This window comes from Helicoverpa zea, chromosome 24 (assembly GCF_022581195.2).
Source record: "Helicoverpa zea isolate HzStark_Cry1AcR chromosome 24, ilHelZeax1.1, whole genome shotgun sequence".
Lineage (NCBI taxonomy): Eukaryota > Metazoa > Arthropoda > Insecta > Lepidoptera > Noctuidae > Helicoverpa > Helicoverpa zea.
This window is the reverse complement of record NC_061475.1, coordinates 4392-29356: the sequence shown is the minus strand read 5'-3', so window position 1 is coordinate 29356 and position 24965 is coordinate 4392. Positions and strand designations below refer to the sequence as shown.

The 24965-nt window shown below is 39.6% G+C and overlaps 1 protein-coding gene across 1 annotated transcript in view; it reads left to right on the top strand.

Moving 5' to 3' along the window:
• Positions 1 to 20870, top strand: part of LOC124642369 (protein Wnt-7a-like) — a gene marked incomplete at its 3' end in the record, with an annotated part of 77179 nt that extends 56309 nt beyond the window's left edge. Inside the window, exons 3-4 of the mRNA XM_047180766.1 lie at positions 18247 to 18375; positions 20734 to 20870. Coding sequence (XP_047036722.1) covers positions 18247 to 18375; positions 20734 to 20870 — 266 coding nt within the window. The remainder of the gene's footprint in view (positions 1 to 18246; positions 18376 to 20733) is intronic.
• Between the last annotated feature and the right edge of the window lie 4095 nt (positions 20871 to 24965).

Below are 24965 nucleotides of genomic sequence, written 5' to 3'. Positions count from 1 at the left end.
CAATACAGAGGCTGTAACGAAACGATATACCTAGTGTCATTATTGTCTCACATTCAAAAGGGTGGGTGAGTAAGGATCTTTATTTACTGCAATAAAAGGTATTAAAATTTTATTGAAAGAACAATTGCTAGAGAAGAAAGCCGTTAAAAAAAAATATTGAATAAAAAATACAAAAATAACGTTAGTAAAAGGAAATTCGTAGAAACTTTCAATGAATAACAAACACTATCATGGACAGGTAACAGCGCGTCGGTGTGTGTGTGTGATTACTGCTTATGAAGACATTCATTACGAGATTACAGCGCGTTACTTATCGCCAGGCTGTCCTCCACACCTCCGTGTTCCTTTTATTTTGTCGCCGAGTGTACGCCGCTGTCCATTACACGCCGACCGTGAGTGTAACACTACAGCTCTCTCAATAAACCTCACAATCCGCTGTAAAACTTCATTAAACGGTCAATATGGCGGCTTAAAGTATTATCGTTATTTAAGTGACATGTTAACTTGTTTTATCGAAATGCTTGAAACGTAACTGATGACCAGTGTGCTCAGATAAAGGAGATGGCACCACGAGTCCTGCCAGCCCATGGAGAACAAAATGACTAGCGGAGATGCCATAACGGTAAATCTCCTAAGAAAGTAGCGCGCCAAAATGCGTATGAGCGGGAGACGAGCAAAGTTACTGTCTCCGCCTTTATACGCCTCTTAGGACCCGATGATCTTTTGTAATACCATGAATCGATGACGAATGTCTCAAACAACCCGAACGATTTGTTACTTCACTGGGAACTGATCGTTTTGGTCATGCTCACCGTACGTATATGACCTTGAAGAAGGCGCCTGACCTGCCTGCATTGTGGCATCTCCGCCCACCTTCCTTCCTCCGTGTGCCAGCCCTAATTAACTGAATATTGATAGTCCACTTAGCAGAAGTACACTGTATGCCAAACAGCGCGGGCGACAGGTGCTCGCGCTGACACATGCGTACACTTGCGTGCAGACAGCCTCGTTCGTATTACACTGCGAGACAATTCATCTGTGTTATTTGCTTCCGAGTGGACTGGATAGCTGGCATGCTTGAGCTTGGTATAACTAAGTACTCATCAATCTTTCAGATTTGTTGACAAATTGAAACTAGTTACTTAAAAGCCGACATCCAAAAACACTAAAAAGCAAAAAAAAAAATAGTTTTAGGTGCATCGGCCTAGAAGTCGGTGTCTAATGGATGTTACTAAGTTAATTTTGCCACCGACTTCTAGGCCGATGCACCTAAAATTATTTTTTTTTTGCTTTTTAGTGTTTTTGGAAGTCGGTTTAATTTTTTTGTAAAAAAGTTTTTTATTTACAGCTTTTTAGTGATACGAATAGTTGTCACTATCCATATAAGTGGAAAGTTCTTATCAATACAAAGAATATAAGCCCAAATACGAGGTATTTTGCGCTAAGTCGTATCAGAAGTATAGAAGGTATAGTTTTGTCAGATTTGGATGCCAACAAGTTACTTAATCGACCACACGACGGCAGGGCGTTGGCAGAAATGACGAGGTTAAGAGATCTTCCTTCCAATACTTAAACGTCGGTAAACATTTCCATTTAGAATATCCTTAAACTGTTTTTCGTCTTCACTGTCGAATCTGCAATATTACCCATCTCAGCTAAAAGTGTACATCAATACGAATAAAATACGCCCAAACACTATGTAGCTGCTATCGACCATTAAGGAGTTCCCTAAACTGTACTGCACCTGCATCACTGACCTTGCTGTGGCAGTCATAACCCATCTCAGCTTAAAGTTCTTGTCACCACGAATAAAATAAACCCAAACATTATGTAGCTGCTATCAACCATTAAGGAGTTCCCTAAACTGTACTGCATCTGCATCTCGGACCTTGCAGTGGCAGTCATTACTCATTTCGGTGTAAAGATCTTGTCAACACTAATAAAATAAGCCCAAACACGAGGTAGTTAAGATGTGCCGTTTAGGAGTTCCCTCGATCCTCTGTCGTCTCCATCATCAGATCTGCCCTAAACCTCCATAGTATTGTAGTCTCATCAGATAAACACTTAAATATAAAGTTTGTACCCCATGCTCGCCTACAATTTTCAAGAGATGCCCTCGATTTCTCAGGGTTTCCACCATCAGATCCTGATCTGATGACAATGGGACCAAATGACAAGCATACCCTTTCAAATAAAAAAAGAATTTTTGAAATCGGTCCAGGCGTCTTTGAGAAATCGAGTAACAAACATAAAAAAAAAAAAAAAAAAAATACAGCCGAATTGAGAACCTCCTCCTTTTTTTTGAAGTCGGTTGAAAATATAACTCAAATAGCCACCTTTTATCGCCTCTATAATCAGATCAAACTCAAAAGTTATAATTTCACATAGACTTATCACGGGTTTTTACGAAACGTCAACAGCTAGACGAGGAGTGGGTCTCATGCAGAAGACTCTTTTCTACCCTCTAACTCCATCTACTTTAAAAGGATTCCGCTATCTCCGTGTGTGGTCACATTACACACTAAATATTTACCACATCGACTGCTTACTTACTGGCAATCGCATTAGATCTCGCTGTGCGGATCAACGCGAGAACTCTACATAATGCGAAGCTTACCTCGCGTTACGTAGATATTCACTTTCCAAAAGGTTGAGTGTAGACTGCGCTGATTTCGACAAAGGAGCAAAATATTATATATATTTCTTAAGCTTTTCTTAATTTTCTTCAGAATGTAGCTCCACTGTACATCTACCAATCGCTTTCAGCACTAAAAATAAAATCATGCGAAATCCTGCCTGAAACCCCAATACCAGTTTCCACTTGTTAAATCTATACTATCTATACTAATATTATAAAGAGGAAAACTTTGTTTGTTTGTTTGGTTGTAATGGATAAACTCAAAAACTACTGGACCGATTTTAAATATTCTTTCACCATTAGAAAGATATATTATCTGCGAGTAACATAAGCTATATTTTATCCCGGGCAGTAGCTCCCACGGGACGTGGGTGAAACCGCGGGAAAACGGCTAGTAAATGATAAAATTGTAAAAACCCCAGTCTGAAAACGTTACCAACAATATGATCTAGTGCTAATCACACGTAAATATAATAGGTTAGGTACTATAAATGAATCCATGTCCTTGCCCCGCTGTTCAACAATAACAATAATACCCGCTGTGCGCGTCCGTGTCCGCAGCCTTACCCGCTATATCCTGCATATTATAACGCCGCACAATAACGCGTAAGTAATGGCGCCTCTAACCTGTCATTATCATTATGTGTTTATGTGTTTAATGCGATTATTGCATTAGCGCTCAATAGACGTGGTGTGGTCACAAGGCGGGAGGACGCGGGAGCGGGTTTACACGATGCACAAATTGTTGCCAAGAAAATACATATTTCGCAATTAGTTAGATTAGACGGTAAATCGACTGCCTCGTTGGTCTAGTGGTCGCAAACGCTGCTGCTGTGCTTCGAGATCTCAGGTTCGATTCCCGAGTCGGGCCGAAACCGCTTTGTGGGTTTTCTTAAACTTTCACAAAGCAGCCCGTAGTCTGGAAGTTGGTGATTGATTCACCCGTGCATCGGAGAGCACGTAAATGTCGGTCCTGCGCCAGATCTCTCTCCGGTCGTGTCGGATTGCCGTCCCATCGGGTTACGAGAGTGAAGGAATAGGGAGTGCACCTGTGTCTGCGCAAATTCTCGTGCACTATAATATGTCCTATGCAGCTGGTTGATCTCCTTAAATGAGAACAGCCGACGTGGCCGAAATCGGCCGTGGACAAATATTACAATATTGCCTACCCCAGGAAGAGCACTGTTATTGTAATCTCGTGTGAGGCCTATAACCGATTAAGTTATTCTATTTACTGAAATATTTGGCAAAGCTCAGTCGTACTTCTAGGACACATGTTCTATGAAGTATATTTCCATACACAAGAGCTGACATTGGCCAAAGTTTAATTTTCAAGAAATCCCCTCGGCTCGTCACAGTGCTCACTCCCGGTACAACATAGTCACATAATATTCGTAGTTGATGGCTCGTCTTGCCGTCAGTGTCAGAGCTCATCTCACATAAGTTACCGCGACACCTCCACAATAACCGTTAGTGTGCGCCATTGCAACAATAACGATTAAATTATTATAATCATATCGATTATATTGCGGTAATGTGTCCGTAAACACTGCTGTTTATAGACGTGCCGTGCTTTATGCTCGTTGACTGTTTGTCTGTCACATTAACTAGCTCTGCACGCGGCTCCGCTCGCCCGCTGAGCAACACTGTCGCACAAGTTACTGCAAATTGCATCCCTGCTCCTGTGTCCTAGGGGGATTGTAAAACTTTGATATTAAGGCTATTTAGAAAGATGCTGTCTAATTCACTCCTTTTTGCTCTTCTTCATCGGTCTAACCCTTTTCTTGGCTATGCTAGCCTCAGTTTCCAACACCATAATACATAACCTATACATACCTACTTAATACATGACTTGAATCCATCTAATATTGAATGACTAATAGCCGTTACGGAGTGTACCCCGAGCATTCAGTCTGGCGACCTTGTCGTCTGGCTTTTTCCAGCGCCCCGTAGAACAATAGCCCAGCAATAATGAACAAACACAGACATACGAACATACAGACATACAGAATGACTTCCTTGGTGTACAATACTCGTGCGGCTACCCGACGCGCCCAACAGTTGACAATCGCGTCTGCACCACTAAGAGGTGGGTCCCATTAACAAGACGAAGAGAAGTGCGTTATGAATGTGACATGTCACAGCGACCTCAATGGTTATGACTAAATCATATCGGAAGCCACTTAGTACTCAGTCGAGCGTAATGATTTGTGCTATACTTAAGAGGTTTTACGGTTGATCGACTTTGAAATAGGTAAGTATGAATATCTATCTGGATGGCCTTTGCAATGCATTCTTAAACTCAAAATCATAACATGATACTTACTACACTACTACTTATGGTACACAGTCGCAGCAGTAAGCTCACTCCCACCCGCAGGGATTACTGTACCAAAACTAGTGAAATTCAATACGTTGTAGCTGACTGATGTTACACTCATTATAATTATGGTCTCCCGTGTGACATAGATACACATGTTTTGGACAAAAAAGCCGTTGTGTTGATATTCGTCCTCTTTGTTACACGTAAGGTCACATTAACACTACCAATTCGTTTTTGCTCTGATTGCGGAGAATTTGATTCCCGGGTCGAGTACAGGTGCTGTATATTTCTTTCTGTAGTCCTTAACTTACTTTATGGCCATAGACTTGTCATCGCCACTTTTATACGAGAGATAAACTATCCAAAGTAAATGTTTATTTCTCGATTAGCCCCGGGCTATAACTTACAAATAAACGGAATAGATTAATTTATGCAGCTGTACTTTGTAAAAGTTCAACGTAATCCAACAGGAGAAAGTTCTAATGAAACCATTTAACTTGAAATAAATTACATTTATTGTGTAAATCATTAGTAAATCAGAGAAACTACACTAACACTGGCGCTCGTAAATAATAGTGTAAGGCGGAGGTTACACAACTGGCGCGCGACACTACATACTGATTAAACTAAATATTTATAACTGATAGATAGAATTTATGTTAAGTTGCATACCAATCTCACTAATCGTATTAGTAAGAGATCCCTTAAAATTATAAATACTACAGAAAGTATAAAAGTAAAATTGACTGAAACCTAATCTACCTATATTGGGAAAATTTATAAAATTCTAAATGTCGTGGTCCTTGCTTAACTTTTATTTTTTGTAAACAATGAAACAGTCGAGACGGACACGAGACGAATCCGTCGCGAGCGCACGACGCGCGCCCATACATCACTGGTGGTATGTTAATACACGATTAGGGGAAATATATCGCCCTAATGATAATATATCGACGACGCTCCTTCGTCACCGTGCCTTACTTACGTAATGTTTCAATAACTATCTGTATGGATAAATACGGCCAAGTTCAGAACACATGGTTGTGTTGTGTAGTGTGGCAAGCCTTATTTCTTGTAACGAAGTTTTCACGTACTTTTATTTAAACAAGAATTTTCTGTCAATTATAATGTTTGTTATTATAGTTTATTGAAGCATTTCATTAATCTAATCAATCGATAATACCTATATGAACAAAAAACATGTTATTTGAAAAGAACTTAGTACTAGAATAAATAAATAAACTTGGCTTGACTTTACCGTGCAACAACATCGTACGTACAGGGATTTTCCACATTCCAGGGTGGGCCGCCTCAGTGGGAGCTTAACATTCCGATAGCTTACAATATGAGGACGACATCATTATTACACGAACACAGTCGTAACTATGATTGGAAGTCTGATATCCTCGACCAACCGCTATTGGGATTAATTTAAATTGAGGTATTCGGAAACAAATATTTTATTGGAATTTAAGATACAGGCTTGGGTAATGTATAAAACTGTCAAGCGTTTAAGCACAGATTATATAATAGTTACTACGTAACAGATAAATCACTCCATACAAAAAAGTCCATACCTACTGTTATAAGCACCTACAAGTTCCCCAACTACCTACAAATTCCTAGCTGCGTTATAAAATGAACCTTAAAAGCTCGAGCGCTTGATTGTTATTCCAATGCGATAGCTCACAGTTCAGTGACCGCAACCGTGCCGTGGCCGTGCTTAGGGTTGCTTCTAACAATTTATTAATATTTAAGTAGGAAAACAAAGTTACGCTTATTTTAAGATAGCCTTTTTTAAAACTGAGTTTTTAAATAAAAAGTAATATCAAGAATATTTTTCTTTAGTTAACTATTGTATTGCCTACTAAAATGGAGTATGGGTACATATTACTAAATATTACCTAATACGTAAGCATAGGTAAGTACTTAAGTAAAGCTTTCGTTAAAATCAAAGGCGGTTTCCAACTATTTTTCGAGCACAAGTGCCATACCCCCTAGTACAACTCCGTCGAGTGTTGATACATACAAAATATTGGTTTACGCGCATATTGGACACGCGTAATATTCCGAGTCGTCATTAAGTTGGACCAGAACTATACCTACTTACCAGTCCCGGATCTAGGGGGGGGCAAGCCGGGGCCTGTGCCCCGGGCGGCAAATTCAGGGGGCGGCAAAATCAGGCGGCTGCCAAATTCACACTTCACAGACCAACGGATAACGTGTTGTAGGTTCAGAGTAGTGGATAGATGGATAACTCATCATTTATTTAACTTTGACCACGGAATAAATAATAGCACAAGTACAGCAATTTCATGGCCATATCAACTTGACCGATACCCTGCACCACTGCACGAACATTTATTATTCACGAGGCGAAGTTTTAGCAAACTAAAACTGATTAAAAATTATTTACGATCATCTATGAGCCAGGAACGCTTATCGCATATATTTATTTTTATTTTAAATCCTACATCACAGATTACTGTAATGGTTAGGTACCTACAGCGCCATTTTAACCTATGGTGCAGGGTGTGCGCATGACCCGGGCGCCTTGCTCGGTCTCAGGGGCGCCACGGGACGCCCCACCACCAGGAAATTTCGATGAAATTACATTTCGATACTGACAAGCAAAGTTTCTAAAAAAGTCGCCTTCGCTTTGTTTGATCGATCATTTTGATTATTTTTTACTTTTAACGTCCTCCAACTAAGTGAAAAAATTCTTGCTCGCTACGCTCGCGGCTAAATGACAACGCGGCTGTTTTTCTGATTGTTTATTATTTTTATTGACTCGGTCGTCGGTCATTGATTCAGTCTCTAATCACGTTTTCTTTTTATTTGTACATAATTCCCAGTTTAATTTGTGAGTCTTCAAACAAATAATTTAAAAAAATTCGCGCTCGCTACGCTCGCGGCTACTTGTTGCTTTACGATGTCCTTTATCAGGTACTTTTGTGTCGCGGGCTCAAAAAATTTCGCGCTCGCTTCGCTCGCGCAATATTATACATGCATTGCCTCAATGACTTCATAAGTCAAGGCCACACTGCCTTAACTTTTATAAGTCAAATGCAGTAGCGGCGTAAGCGGGGGGCGGAGGGGGCGGTCCGCCCCGGGTACCACATCTCGGGGGGTGCCATCTTGGTCGACACATATCTGCATGACCAGGATGGCGCGGGCAGAAGGGACAAGTCACATTCTTATCTGCGAAGCTTAGGTTCACTACCATTTACTGTTTCATTTTATTTATATTCAAATTTTAAACAAAACTACGACAGAGCATGCGCGAGACATCGAGGCGGTCACCCCTCTCAGTCCGACTGTCACCCCTCTCTTATATCTTTGCTTTATCTGATTACTTAAATTAATTTCTCAAAGTTAGAAAAAAAAATATTTCTTTCTTAATTTCTATTTTGTTCTGCCCTTGCTTTTTGAGTACTCAATCTAACAAAAATTTAAAGCACCGAAGTAGCAAAAACAACTGACGCTCGCTTCAGTCACGGTTTCTTTTTATTTGTGCTTAATTCAGAGTTAAATTACAGTCCTCAAAAGTAACAATCACTTTACAGTGGTTATTTTCAAGTTATTTAGGCGCTATTTGTAAGCGGAGGTGGAGGACTTTGGTATCCCACATCCAAACAATTTTGCACAGCTGCCTCACTTTCCGGTGGTTTTTTTTTTCAAACTTGTTTGAGTACTTTTGTGTTCCAAAACTCAAAAATTTCGCACTCGCTATGTTCGCGGATTCATTTACCGTTTTTTTTTTTTTAATTGGGATCTTTTGTGTCCTACATCTCGAACATTTCTGGGGCTCACTGTAGGTTTTTTTTACTACGTGATTATATTCTGTCATTTTTTTTGGGAGGTGGGGGAAGCTCGACAAGTAGTCCGTCCCGGGTGCCACCCGATGCTACGCCGCCACTGGTCAAATGTAGTTAAAAATATATATTTATGGAGTCCTCAAAAACAAAAAAGTTTGCTTGCTGCTTGTTACAGCGCTTTTTTAAACTAATTAACTTTTTGTGTCCCAAATTAAAAAATTTGCGCGCTCGCTTCGCTCGCGCTGCTTTTTACAATTGCATCGTTCTGTCTCGACTTTCATAACTTAAACCGCCAACAGTTTGAGCCTACAATAAAAAAAAATACATTTATTTCAGGTAATCATAACCCATATTGTTACAATTATAGACCTTAATTAATTTTTTTTTAATAGTTACGAAAAATTAATTAAAATTGACACATGTAACAATTTTGCCATTTATATTATAATAAAAACAATAAAATTTACCAATAAAATAAAATATAGAAATGTAGGATTAATTAAGTAAAATTAAATTAAATTAAAATCAAAATTAAATACATTAATTAATAAAGATGGACAATTAATTCATTAAATACAATTAAAATTACATTACTACAGACTTATAATCACATGTCACCATAAAATGAAAGTCAAAAAATATATTAAAATATTCTCTTCATCCGACATTGCGGGTTGTGTCTTTCACAGCAATGCCGTATGTAGGGACAGTCCAATGAATTGGACACATTTTTTAAAGTCCTTTACCTACCAAATAGTGCACTTCATTCGAACGTTCTTATTTATATTCCTTGTAACTACTCTAAGTACTTTAATACATAGGTGGCGCTTGGGTGATGATAGCAACCAGGCGCTATATGAGCTAGAGACGGCCCTGCCTGCCTACATATTGATAGCTAAAATTATATGGATGATAAAGGTGAAAATAAACATAAGTAGGTAGGCGGGGCGGCATTTTGCAGATTTTGCCCCGCCTAAAAAAAATTGAAGATCCGGGGCTGCTACTTACACTCGAGATGTGTTTTGAGCTACAAAACTCACAATACAGTTCACATAACTAAGTAGGTATCTAAAGTAAAATATTACCTAATGATCTCTGTTGTTAAAGTCATAAAGTAGATAAGTATTAATTTATTTAAAAAAATAGAATTACTAGATAAGTTCTTACATATAAAATGTTTCTAAATCTTACAATAGTCGCATATAAACCAACACAACTCAAAATAATCCATCAGTTTGTTAGGTAGCTTAAAAAACTTAATAAAAACCCACAGCATAACATGCCACAAAATAAAAATAATAATATTGGAACGCGCGCGGCGCGTGTGACTGTTGAAAGCCCTGAGCCGCGTGGGGCTACCGGTAACCCAGCGAGCGGTAGGCATTTATCGCGCGCAAGTACGTCGAGTGACAGAGGCCTGGTTTAAGACAAGAATCGCCCGTCCGAAGATTAACCCCGGCTTGTCAACTACACCTATTTACATAAAAGAATCGGTCGGTCGGTAGTTCGATCAAACTACTACCCCTTCCAGGATGTAACATTAATGGTCACACCATTGTCTCAGAAGTACCAGGCGCACATAGTAGCAAAGAGGAAACTAGTTGGAATCTAATACGTGAGTAACGTGATCTCCGAAACTGTGCTACGCGCTACCGTCCGTCGGCGGTCGCGTTACCGGCGGTGTCGCGTGGCCGACACGCTCTACTTCTAGCGAACCAAATACATTTGTGGCTTTTGTCTTAACTATTTATATACATTTTAAACTTGACCAGATATGTACATACTGAAAATAAAATTAGGTAGATGAAAAAAATATTGCGTCAAAAGCCTCTTTCTAATCCCTGCCAACCGCGAGTGTGCAATGCTATGATGTTGATGGAAATAAAGACCAACGTCTGGGTCACGGAAAGTTCAATCAGTCGCTTTGCTTTTATATCCTTAAAGAAGACCAGGCCATTAGTCAGTTTCAGACTCAACTCTCTCGTCAGCAAACACTCTGAAATCTTGATTTTTTCTCGGACACAGGGGTCTAAATCATTCTATCCATGAGTACTGTTATATTACTTTATACCATGTCAATCGTATTCACAAGGACAGTTACTTTATAATTATGACATTAAAATAGTTATTAAATGACCATAAGAAAGTCTATAAAATTAATAAGCTCATAAGCAATATAATAAGTCAGGTTTACATGTCGCCGACTACCGTCAAATTATGTAAATGTTAATAAGATAGCCTGTGACGTCACAGCCGACAGTAGCCGACCGCAGCCGAAGTTACCCGACCGCAGCCGAAGGTACACGAGCACGTTCATACACCGCGGAACTAATTGACACGGTACGTAATCTAACCGAGTTTATGGGGAACAAATTACTGGATAAACATCATAAGTACTATTAACAAGCAGATTACGAAAGATACCTTATATTCATTTTAAACGATTATGAGGTCAGTTTTTAACTAAGGAAGGAGGAATAAGTACTTATGCGCGTTGGTGTTTAGTCTTCGAAGGACCGTAGCGAGCCCTGGGAAACTGTGTATAATAGAATGAGCATCATAGGAGCCTGATACAGTATGAGCTGACCTGTAAGAAAGGATTATCACGAACTCGGTGACTGATAAGGATGTTGCACGTTGCTGCAAGCCTGAGATAGTCGCAAAAAAAAAATCATTTTCATAACAGTATGAAAATTGACACATAAAACTCGTCTGCTTAGTCTTGTTGAGTATTTCTTTAAAAGTCCCTTTGTTATAACGTGTATCAATATCTAAGCAGTGTTCCACAAGGGCGCAAGTACTGAGTGTGATGGAAAGCACTTAAATATATGAGGTGTCGGCCACACCTGGCGATCGTAGAGTGAAAACCAACAAAGGCGCCACTAACGAGCTTGTACCACCTGTACTCAAGTAAACAACACAGTACATACAGTACACAGTACCAGTGGCGAGGCGTCCTTATAAGCCGATTCCCATCGGCTTCCCTTTCGAATTTCAAGAAAGAAGCATAGGTATAAGTTATAATATAGGTATAGGTATAATTAATATAATCATTTAAACCACACAATTTAAATATGTAGGTATAACAAAACGCCTACCACCGTAAAAAATTTGTCTATAAATTACTTGAAACATTTTGCTCCTACTAAACAAGCCGCGGCTTCCTCCTCCATACAAAACTACGCTTGCGTGACGTCATCCACGCCGCGCCGCGCGATGTTCGCGGCATATGGGCGAGCGGTAAGCCGGCTCACGGAGCGGCTTCCAGCCAATCAAAACTCGCGAGTGAACGAGAAAGAACGCGTCAAGAGTAGAGTAGCTATATCTGTCTACGCGCGAGTGACAGCGCTTAGAGCTCTCAAATATGTAAACAAACAAATCAGACAAATTCACTCTCATTGTTCTTATTTTGTTTTAGTTAGATAATATCATTAACAATTTGTTCGTTGTATTATTTAATTGAATTTATTAGTGTGTGTATCATTTGGAAATAACATAGTTCGTGTGTGTATTGTGTAGTGAAAATAGAGAGACCCACTTTGAAATGAGTTATTTTGGTAAGTAGACAGTTTGCATCAGGTTTCTTTTTAGTGTACCTACTTTTAAAACTTAACTAGGATAGCATTGGTCGCATTAGACTGTTTTCTGACAGATTATTAAATTTACTTTAGGAAGAAACTTGTTTTTCAAGGATATGTTTTGAGAATAAAAACGTGTTATAAAACTCGGGCACGCCGCACGGGTGAATTACCTACCAATATTACGTCAATATTAAAATTACTAACGTCGTGACGGATTTATGAAACATGAAATGTATTCCTATACGATAAATATCAATGGCTAACAGGCCGTTGTAAATTAAATAAAATGTATTGTTTCTAGTGCAAACTTTTCTCAGATTCTAGTAGTTTATGGAATAAAGTTTTATAGATATTAATAATCTGCACAATTCCTCGAGAAAACATGTTCAAACAGTCAGTGCTAAAAGGTGGACTGAGAAATTACCTCCATTACCTCTCCCCCCCGTCCCTGAGAACCCCCCCCAGTTTTTTTGCTGCGGCTTCCCTATTTCAATAAACCACCCTTCGCCACTGCACAGTACACAAGTACATACAACACAGCACTATAGTTCGGCCATTCAGAGAATGCGTTCCTGACACGTCGCGATTGAACTGACGACGTAACTTTGCAATGGCGTTGCAGTTACGATAAAAATATTTTTGCTGGTTGTTTACCGTTTTAACAATTGAGGAGCATTAAAACAACATTATTATATCAATAATCAATGAATGTAGTTACGTCGTCAGTTCAATCGCGACGTGTCAGGAACGCATTCTCTGAATGGCCGAACTATAGATAATGGCAAGCTTATGACCTATTGGACAGCCAGGTAAGCGCGGAGCCAGAAACCAAAATTGGATTTTATTTTGATTGTCTCAACGTCCAGCCTCGATGTCCAGTGAGGAATGTCATTAAAATCAAAACAGAGAAACTATGGAGCCTGAGTATGGAATATTGTACATTTTGTAAAGATGGATGAATGCTTGCTAGTCACAAGATACTTTCGCAGCTTCATATTGACTCTTTTGCAAAACTTTTTAATTATTGCATTTCGACATTGGGTCTATAAAACATATATTATAAGTATAACATTGGATCCTTCACAAAGGAAATTATGAAAGGGTTATTATGAAATACTAAGGATTTACGTAGCCGGTTCCTGCACTATCGTCTCCCAGCGAGTGCGGAGCGACTGCAGCGAATGTTACAATTAACGGCGCCCACCGGCGCGGCGGCGGTGACGTTCGACCACGGTCACTACTACGCGCTACTAGTTTATTGACAAACACCTGGATTGTCTTGTACTACCCTATAAATCCATCATCTTTCACCCCGCGTAGATGTGTTTGTGGGTTGCACACTACATTCTTAAAACTCGTTGTTGCCGTTCTAGGCAGTGTTCTAGTTCTGCAACACCTGACAGTCTGAGTGGCCCACTGGCCACTGGCTATCCTGTTCGGTGCACACAGAGTGTAGCGAGTGTGTTTCAATGTACTGGCACCATGCTGCCATCAATTAGGTGGCAGGGCGCTAATTACAAAGCTCATAGATAACTGTTATCAGCGGTTGTCGCGGGCGGCAGTCGGACACATTCCGCGCACACCCTACACCACGCAGAAGTACCACCGGCTGATAGCAATCACCAGCTTTAATATAATTGCACAGATAACGCTCAAACTACTTCACCAACTCATATTGGCATTCAGCAATATTTCTCTCTCCATAGGGGCCACTGAACAACAAGACACTTACACAAAGCAAATAAATGTACTATGATCACAATGTCTGTAGTCCGTGCAGAGCTCTGCCTCTGAGATCAGCGCAACATATGTTTAAAGTTTTCACAACAATTGATGCAATTGTTCATAGAAGACGAGACAACTTCAAGGAAAACAGTGATGAAACTATTCTGCACAGTCACATTGTGGTCACCAGGACTGAAAGTCTCCAAGGAATGATCTTACTTACCTGCACTCATTTATAAAATGTCATAAGTGTAGTGGTATTTCTGTAGTTCATCAGTATTGTATGAATGCTCCGGGCGGCGCCTGCCGCGAGACAGTGGGCCCGCTGAGTTGCCGCCGCGGAGTACCGCCAACCGAGCGCTGATTACCATACAACAGACATTAGCTACTCATTAGGACACTCGTGATATATTGCGTGCGAGATTCCGATAATGTAACTCACACTGTTCACAATATCATTAAAGACTTTACGTAATATGAAATCTATTATGTTTTTCCACAACGACAATCCTTCACAAAGAGGCTGCATGAGGTATTTTCGTCAGGAACCAAATTGCCAGCTTCTTTGACCCAAAGACTGAATAATTGGTAGTGTATCGCGTTCTTTCATTATTCGTGCTCACGGTGTCATATTACACGAGGCATGGTTTTCACCGGGTGTTGCGATTAGTCGCGCGATTATGGCGAGTTATGTTTCCTGTCGGTCAGTCGCGCGATATTGTGTCGATACCGAATACTGAGTTGTAGCTACTAGTGCTGTTTATCTTCATATCGATATGACATCGACACTCGCTAATATAGTTCCGAGTGGTATGCGAGCTGGACGTGTGACGAAACACTTCGCTTCTACATGAGGTTGTGAAATATATTCATTGGGTAGAAGAGCACTCCTTGATGCTGAACCGAACCAAGCATGTGCAGCCTATTGAGTGACCACTCAACTAGCATTAATTTATGACCATCAAATTCGTATCTATAACATTTGAAATATCAGGTTTGAAATCATCGGTGTGTTCGTATTATAAAATACCTAACATAACGAACTTGCATTCAACAAAAATCCATTTTTAATAAATCACAAAACGGACATAATTAATTAGATAAGATAATGGACTATTTAATGTCTACTTAAGTTATTTACGTAATTTATTACCCACACTGAAATTAATAAAGCAAATATTTATTCAGATTCATGTGTCAACAGATTAACGACCAATATAAATTATTACATACTGTCAAACGAACATTTATTATTGCAAGTTTGTATTCAAACTATGTTTGGATTTTAAATTAGAGTTCCGCGTGTCTGCGAGTCTCAAAAAATAAACAAATACATTTTGAAGCCGCACGACCAAGAGGTCGTGCTCAAGAGAGCTTGCTGAAACTAGCTGACATAATTTTAGAAGCATTATGCACGTATATTTAGCTATATTACAAAATAATAATAGCGTACGACATGATCACTTGAACAAGTCGATACTCATCTATGCTCCTTATAAGCAAACAGAACGTGAACAAGACATTAATACTGTAATAGAGGATCAGCCCTCACGCTCGGCCTAGCAGCCCTCCCACGAGATGCGCCGCGCGAACACACCGCACTCACCACTCGCACGACCAAGACACAGCAAACGTTAGGGTGAGACTACACGGTGCATGTAGCTGGAGCAAGTTAACATACGCAACTGACAAAAGCACGCGGGTGGGTATTTGCTTTGGTACATGCGCGAGTCGTTAGATCCGCACGTTTTTAAAATGCATGTAACCTGCGCATGTGCCTCAACATGCTTAAGCTACTTGCACCGTGTAGATACACCCTTAATGACTGCCTCGAATTCATATGCTAATGAAATAGTTCGTAATTTTGACTTTATAGATGTAAAATTCAATAACATCGTGATGAAGTATGTTACTAATGAGGAGCGGATAGCTTAACGTGCAGTTGATCAGTGCCTCAGCTGCCGACAGTCGATAGGTACATTCCCGGAGGTTGTTTATTACATTATACTGTTATCATCGTATGAAATGTTTCAAATAAAGTATTCCAGTGGTCCTCAATCCAATGCCCTACCGCAAGATACTTTATAATCCTTTTAAAAAAGCAAAATGATTGATATTTCGAGTGTTAATTTTCTAATGACACTCTAAAATAAATGTCCATCAAACCGTCTAAAAATAATCTGTACTCAATCAGTGTCTGCTAATTAAAATATGTTCCAGCAGACATAAGTTCTAATTAGACCTAATACGGAAAACGAACCACATTCAGTCAGTCACAGACATAATTATTGCGCACGTACGATCTACTAGCCACAGTCTCACTGCTTACACGCAGTAGTACATCACAGTAGACTCAACAGGTGCTTACAGTGGCGCTCTGAGTATCCATTATAAGTACTGCCATGTCAACAAATGGTATTCAATAAAAGATACTAATCTTTTAAAGTAACTTAATATCTGAATTATATCATGTCCAATTGTGTAAACGTTTGCCTCTACATCATTACCATTAGCTCCTCCCATCGCTCGTGCAAGAGAACGCCCACGTTGGTCAACTGCATTCATTTAGGCTGTGGCAGTGGCACGACGTTTCATTAGCAATCATTTATTTATTCTCGATTTCACTCAGTGTCTGCCAATCAATGTTGCTTTCCCACAGCGGACGGCTGCGTACACCCCACATCGGTGATACACTAATGAACTGCACACTATTAAAACGCAGACTATTAAAATCCGTATTTTTGTGCAATAGAGGTGCATTTCCCGTGCGTAGTGTCACGGCAGGTCGTCGGTTCATTAATACGTGGTCGGTAATACGCGGCGCAATTATCGCTAGGGCGCGAGCTCGGCGCGGCGGCTAGCTCCCGGGAGGCGCCCACGCGGTCTGCGAACAACAATGCCTTATTAATCACAAGCACAAATACTGTGGCGACTGCTGTTAGAAAACTTGTTAATTTTGTGATTGCCTTGAAAGTGAAATGTTTCGGTGACAGCGATGCAATTAACAGTTCCCGTATTAATTATACTGTTTGACAGCAACCTGTGAATATTAGCCGTGTTTATGATACGAACTTGGCTGACGCACTAGTGTCCAGTTATGAGCTCAGAGTTAATTTGACGTCTACTTAGAGTGCAGGCAGATGTAGAACTTGATAATTTAATGAAATATGTGACCCACCTCAGCATATGGTGCCATATTGTATGCAGTCGTCGTAGCTCTCACAACCAACCATCATTGGCGTCATTTATAAAACTGCTAATTATGAAAAATGTTCTGCAGCATCATTATCAATAACATTATCATTAACCTATTCTTCACCATCTACCTACATGAAACTGAAAGTCAAATCCCTGACCTGCCATGAACTCGGGATAACCCTGAATGAATTGCAACAAGCGAGTACCGTATCGAACGCCAGACAATACGCGAACAGATGAGCTAATGTCACGCTCACATGACGCGTGTCGCAGGAAGCGCGTTGTTTGTCGCGGGTACTCGCGCCGAGTGCGCGGAACCACGCGCCGTCGCGTACCGCCGTCATTGTCGTCATGTGCTGACATTTGTTGCGGAATGTAATCACTAATGATATGAATGACACGCGTTTGAATGGAGTGTCCGCCGGGTTTCCATAGGTTATTATATTTTGGTTTAAAATACATTCGATGGTTTGTTATAACGGCGACCCCTTTGAACTTCTAGGAATGGTTTAGAATTATGTTAAGTCGTCTTGTTTGCTATCTTGTCTGCTAATTAATGGATGAAGTTAAAATTACTAGTAGGTATCTAAGTGTATGATAATCTCTCTCGTTTCATCTGCAAAGATGTCCGTGATGAAAATTTTGATGTCACGGAGGAGACGATGTCACTGTTGTATTTTTTGAGAAAGGTAAAACCACGATCCCTCTTTCGGAGAATCAGACTCTACTCCTTAGAACTCACCTTGAAGCCCATCCTTCTGAATCCCTTTTTGTATGTCCATTACTGGGCAGTTTGTTAACCACTTATTTTTCCCAGCAAAAACACATAGGACGTTGTGAAGAGCCGGCGTTTTGGGGGCTGTGGTTTGTTTTTGACTTTCGAAAGGTGTTGATTTTCGATCGTTTTTGACTCTGTAAGGCCATTAAGCTGTTTAACTAAGTGTATGTGTGTTGTTGTGGCAGAGTGTCTCAGTGCGGCGGGTCGCTGGGCGCGGCGCTGGTGTGCGCGCGTGCGCCCGGGCTCACGGAGCGGCAGCGCGCGCTGTGCCGGCAGGCGCCCGCCGCCGTCGCCGCCATCGGAGAGGGGCTCAGGTGAAGATGTCCCTAACCTAACTAATACTAATGTTTCTAATGTGAATGTGGGTACATATTTAACTGCTTGAATGCCGCTAAATAGAGAACAATAGATAATCAATTGTGTCTATGTGGATCCATGCCACCAGTATACAAGTGGTTAGGGTGTTACATAAGTAAAAAGGGGTCATCTACTCTTTTGGGAAGCAGGTGAAGCTAAAAGAAACAGCTACATATATTTATAAACCAATACAACAAAACGTAATTGTTTATGGATTTCACGTCAGCTTTCTACACTGTCTCCTGTGCGTAATATTGGTAAGTAATTGAAGGAGCACTAGAGATGATAGGCATTTTTATCGTTTGAAGCATACCAATTAAAGTTACTGCCCTTAACTATGAAGGATGTAGAAAACGATATTTATAAACTAGGAGTTCCTCTAGGATCAATACTGTGCACTATATACTACGCTGCATAAACTTACAGGGATTAACAATTAAAGTCTATTTGGGTTATATACCTAGATATATGAAAACAACGCTTTAATATACAATTACATAAGGGCTTGTTCATGTTCCATAAATATCAAAACTGCAACTTGGAATAAAAAGCCACCATTAAGCGTAACTCAAGTGTTAATGAATAATGCTAAGAAATCGTTAAAATAAAGTAGAAGGCGGATATAAGCGCCCCGTAATATTCCTTGAGTGGCGTAAAGATTACACCTATCGATAAACCGATTAACGATTTATTGGCCACTTATCCGATTAGTCGGAATTTAATCTGCGGCTAGTAAATATTCGCTGGAAAATATCCCTTCTGCGAGGTCTCGCCTGCTGGAGATGAATACTGCCGAGTTCTACCTGATGTAAAGACCATATTATATGGTTCCTCTCACGATACAGACCAAAACATACATTTTATACATATCCTTCGATCGTGTCTACAAGTATGGCATATCGATAATTCGTATCTCGGTTGGAACACCGTTAATATAACCTCAGCAGCCGGCAGCCTTTCTTTCTTCTTTCTTCTTTCTTTCTGTAAAAACGCAAAGAATACATAGATTAGCAATAACAGCAGTCAATCAAGGACATTGAATGCCAATAAGACTGCCACTAGCCACTGCCAATAAGATGCCATAAGAATATTGAAAGCCATAGCTAGAGTTTTTATTATTGATTGACACTTCGTTCTACTGTAACTATAACGCATTCGTTTCGCTGTTTGTGTGATGAAAGCTCAACACATTACCAATTACTTGACAGGTGCATGACAATAGCGTATCTAACACTTATACAAACACACGTTTGATGTGGAATTCCGAATTACAAACAGTAGGCAAATCTATCGAGCTTGTGGGATGTAGGTCACTATTGACATGCAGCTGTACTTTATCATCCAACAGTTTGGGAAATTAACCTTAAAGTCCAATTTCTCCATCACGAAACTCTAACAGCGCTTTCATACTGACTAATTTGCCGCTCGGTTTTTCTGCGCGTACATAATTTCTTAGCCAAGTTAAAACCACAATATTTGTAATAAAGTATTGAGTATTGCATTTAGAATGTTGCTTATAATCACTACATAGTATAAAATAAAGTCGCTTTTTCTGTCTCTATATCCCTTTGTACGCTTAAATCTTCAAAACTTCGCAACTGATTTTCAACCGGTTTATTTAAAAAATAGATAGAGTTAATTAAAGAGCAATATTTTTATTATATATAATAACATCCATTAAATAGTGGGGAAATACTGTTATCTCGTGGAAACCTGGGGCTGGTCGGTAGAAATATGTATGTCGGAGGTGTCATCAGGATGGCACTATCGTCCGACATCAGTTAGGGTAATCAAGCAAAGAGATAACTCAAAGAAACTCAAAACTCAAACAAACTCAAAAACTCAAACGTTTATTCAAATTAGTCAGAACAAAAGACAGCCCCCAAAACGCCTGCCCTTCGCCACTTCCTATGTGTTTTGGCTGGGGAGAAGAAGTGGCGGAACAAACTCCCCAGCAAGACATGTCTGTCTGTTAGGTTAGAAGAACCATTACAAAACAAAAATCAAAAGACTTTACAATAAGTTTAGGTACTACAACGCTAGGCAATAACACTGGGTACACTACACGCAACGAACGGCAGTAACGCAACGACTCCACGAAGACTCGACGAAGCCTCGACCAAGATTCGATCAAGACTGAGCTCCGCGGACGCCACGCCGACCACCACGAATCTGCCAAGCGCGCCAAAATGTCGTTTCACCGGAAACGCCGCCAGAGGGCGCGCTTGCGTGACGTTTAGTGTCTGTACTATTGACAGTCTCCGACATGTATTTATCACGTTGTTTTTGTTAATGTAAGTGTTTGCATGTGACAGGATGGCGTACGCGGAGTGCCGCGCGCAGCTGGCGGGGCGCCGCTGGAACTGCTCCGGCGTCGGCGACTCGCAGCACTTCGGACACGTCATGCCCATCGGTGAGCACACATCAGTCTTACTTATTACTGTACAGCACAGTACGTCATAGTAGTCCCTTTTGCTTTTTTTATGGGAAATAACCTCTTGAGGGAATGGAAGAAGGGAGTGGATGTAAGCAAGGCGTATGACAGAGAGGAATGGAAGAAAAATACACAAAAATGACTTGGGAATAGGGAAGGAAGATGATGAACCCCTTGAGACTCTTACTGATTTTAAGCCACCATGTTCCTTCTGGAACCCTTCGTGTACCAGGGCCACAGTAACCCGCGCGAACAATTCGCAGCCCCGACATGCCCATATCCTTAAGACAAGTTCTATCATTCACATAACTATCACTAATACACGGTTCAAGCTGAAATCGTTACATAAATAATTAAGTTTATACATAAGCAATCAACATCGAGACCACCCGTGCAGTCGCGTCACCACTTCCGTAAAGTCGGTAAGTTTATGATTATTTGAGAGCAGATAATAAACGGCTCAGATGTAGCGCGAACCAGTTCTGTCGATAGCTGAGCATTACCCGACAGAAACAAAAGCACATCGGTGATGTCATCGACGCTATTTTATTATTTGGCACTAGCGACCTGCTAACTTGTCTCATAAAAGCACGTGTATTTTGTTTGTGTTTGGTTCTAATCTTGAATAATCAATAAGAAGTAGAAGATATAAGTAGGTAATCTCTGGAGTCCTCTTCGTGTATCCAATCCTTGGAGTTGGAATTTTAAAGCAACTTAATACATGGGGTTGTGTGAGTTACAACCTCAGACTAAAAGTTTATTATGGCTGACATCAATTCTGCCGTCGTTATTAAGAAAGGCACAACTAACATTTTGCAAATGTTGAGAAAATAGAGTTTAAAATATTTTTTGAATTTTGTTAAAAAAAAACACGTTTAAAATGTGTTTTTCGAAATTGTGAAAATGTAAAAAAATGTGTTTTTTTGGTATGTACACAACGATAGCAATATTATATTTTAATTTAAATGGATATATTTAATAATTAGCATAATTCTTTTTAACTTAACATAAAAAATAACAAGAAATGAGCAATATTATGTTGAAAAGGCACATATAACCAAATATGCCTTTTCAATGTTAAATTTTTAGTAAAAAATTAAAATTTTACGATGAAAAGGTAATTTTTTAAAATGAATATATAGGTACAGAAAATATTAGAATTAATTCATGTCCCTTTTTATATAACATTTATTAGCGTAGGGGTATATAGAAAGGGCATAACTGCCAGTTGTGACTTTTCTTTCTACATTAATTGCCAAAATGTTCGTTCCATTAAATATTCGATATATTAAAAAGGTAAGATAAAAGTCACATCATACAATATGCCTTTTTATTCTAATAATATTGTAATAAAACTTAAAAGGTGATGTAGTTGTGCCCTTTAAGCTTATGCTATCTCTGTTTATTTTGCAGCTAAAAATCCACAAAAAATCAGGCAGATAGGCCTTTTTTTCCTGATTCCGAATATATATGTTACCGTAAGATTACAAACATCGTTAGATTACAATCTATCTCGAGAGATTGTAAACTGTCGAATTATTGTGAACCGTAACATCTGATTGCAATTTAACGCATTATTTTTCGCTATATTATAATCTATCGATGAGAAATTGTCAAATTGTCAACTGTCCGAAAGCTCTCTCTAATTGGTCAGTCTTTTTGTAAGATCGACCAATCACGACCAGCCGTTCTGTTCCCATGGAGTTCCCGTAGAGTTAGGAATGAAATAGAGGTGTCAGTTAAATAAAATAAATGCTCTTCAAAAATTCTTCAAGTATTAAATTTATATAAAAATAACTCTTATAAAAATACAGTTAGGTATTTTGTCTTCAAATACAAACTAATATTTAAAAATAAAATAAAAGGGGTGCTAATTAAACAGGCTTCTTTTTAATATCATTATTCGCCCCCAAAAATGTATGTTGCCTTCTAAACTACTAAGTCAGCCACAATTAATAAAGCGTCGAGCATCTAAATAATACTATCTTAGCCACGAGTTATCTTCCACTCTAAATACAACTCAGCATGATGGTTATTTTTTTGCATCTAAATTTGTAGCATGCTTTCTAACAGTAAACTTCTTAAATACTATTAAATGACATCATAAAAATATTTATTTACCTTCTAATTTTTTAACTCGTACCTACTGAATTTTTTGTTTAAAATATAACACATCCCATATTAATTGACCCAGCATGGAAGTAAGCATGCAACATGCAGCAAGCATAACTTCTGTCACGGCTCCGGCGCTGCGGGGCTCCGGCGGTCCCATGCGAGCTTATCGTCGCAGATGGTTTTCACGCTCACCACCGCAGCTTCGGCTTGCTGGCCGGCGGAGCCGGCCAGCCTCAGCCGCGGCGGCGAGCGCTGAAACTACCTGCGCCTCAGCTCGCAGGCCGCCTCGCCCCTCCGCGCCTACGCGGTTTTGAATTGCACTCTAGGGGTAGGGCAGACAAGACTACGTGGAGTCGGTTTTGCAGCGATTCGTTTTCGTCACTAACTTCAATTTTTAATACAATTTTTAATTGTGTGTAATTTGAGTCTTAAAAATTAAGTACAATTTTTGATTTTATAAAAAATTAAACCGTCACTTATTTTTGCACGTCAAAGAGCTGTGACACCGGGAGTTGCAAAGAACATTGTCTTTTTTGACGTTCTACCAATCAGCGCGCAAGATGCATTCCGTTCTACGCCAGTTGACAATTTGACCGCTCTACATCGCTCTCGATCTTACAAAAAGACTGACCAATCAGGGAGAGCTTTCGGACAGTTGACAATTTGACAATTTCTCATCGATAGATTATAATATAGCGAAAAATAATGCGTTAAATTGCAATCAGGTGTTACGGTTTACAATAATTCGACAGTTTACAATCTCTCGAGATAGATTGTAATCTAACGATGTTTGTAATCTTACGGTGACATATATATAACTCATTTTGACAAAAAATGTTAGTTGTGCCCTTTTTCGGTAGCACGGCAGAATTGACGTCTGAAGTTACAATTTAAATTTGCAATATATGTGATCTGAACTTACTCGTTAAAGTTGGTGTGCTAAAATAGCAACAACGCTGCCTAGGCGTTAAAATGAACAATGTCATAGTTTACTTAATGTTTGAAGTTGTCAGTGTTGGCCGCCACATTAATAACCAATAATGTCGCTCATAAACTAGAAATTATTATCGGATTACAAAATCATAGACACAATTTATCATCGAAATCTATCAAATCTGTGGTGACCACAAACAATAGATAGTGCAATGTTTGTCGTGTCGGGTATCTGCCGCGCACAGCGAGCGTGTCGAACTAATGATCTGCTAGATACGGCAATACTATTAAACTATTAGATTAATGATCGCCGATCGACGCCGGATTACATACCATTATGCTATTAACTATTATACCCGCTGCATTATCTCGTAATCTTCGCTAAGATTAGCACTGATTAATAGCTTCCCGTGAACTTACATAAATAAATAAAGCTTCCAGCAATAACATGATACGATATGTGGACGATATTATTATTGCATTCGTTTTTAACTTGTCAAATTATTATTATACAAAAAGCAGAGTTATAAATCAGCACGTAAATAAAAAAACACATGTTTTTTTATTTTTTTAAACTTTAGTAAACTAAGACATGGTCCAAATTGAAAGTCTTATTCATCGCTATTGATTAAGGAACAAAACTTTTCCTTTTCACCTAAATAATATTCTGTCCACATGTTGGTTCTAGCTACTAAAAACATGATGGTATTCATCCAACAAATGTGTCGTGTAAATGAAACAAGGCGACATCGCGCGTGTCGCCCGCAGCGGCGTCGTGCAGAGCGCCGCCCACTGCGGCGATGCGGCACGACGTCTGTCAGATATCCATAGTGTCAGGGGACAACCCTCCTCGTTACCCATCGATAATGACCCCGTATAGCTTGTACATACATTACACAATATAATATTGTCTACATTCTGCTATTGTAGTTATTATGTTTCTGTCTGCGGCCGCGTCTGGCGCGACGGTGCCGGCGGTAGGTACAACTACAAGAATAACGACCTTTTCGTGAATATTAATGCAGTAATTGGCCGCCATCAAACAATCATATTTATTTCGAAAAC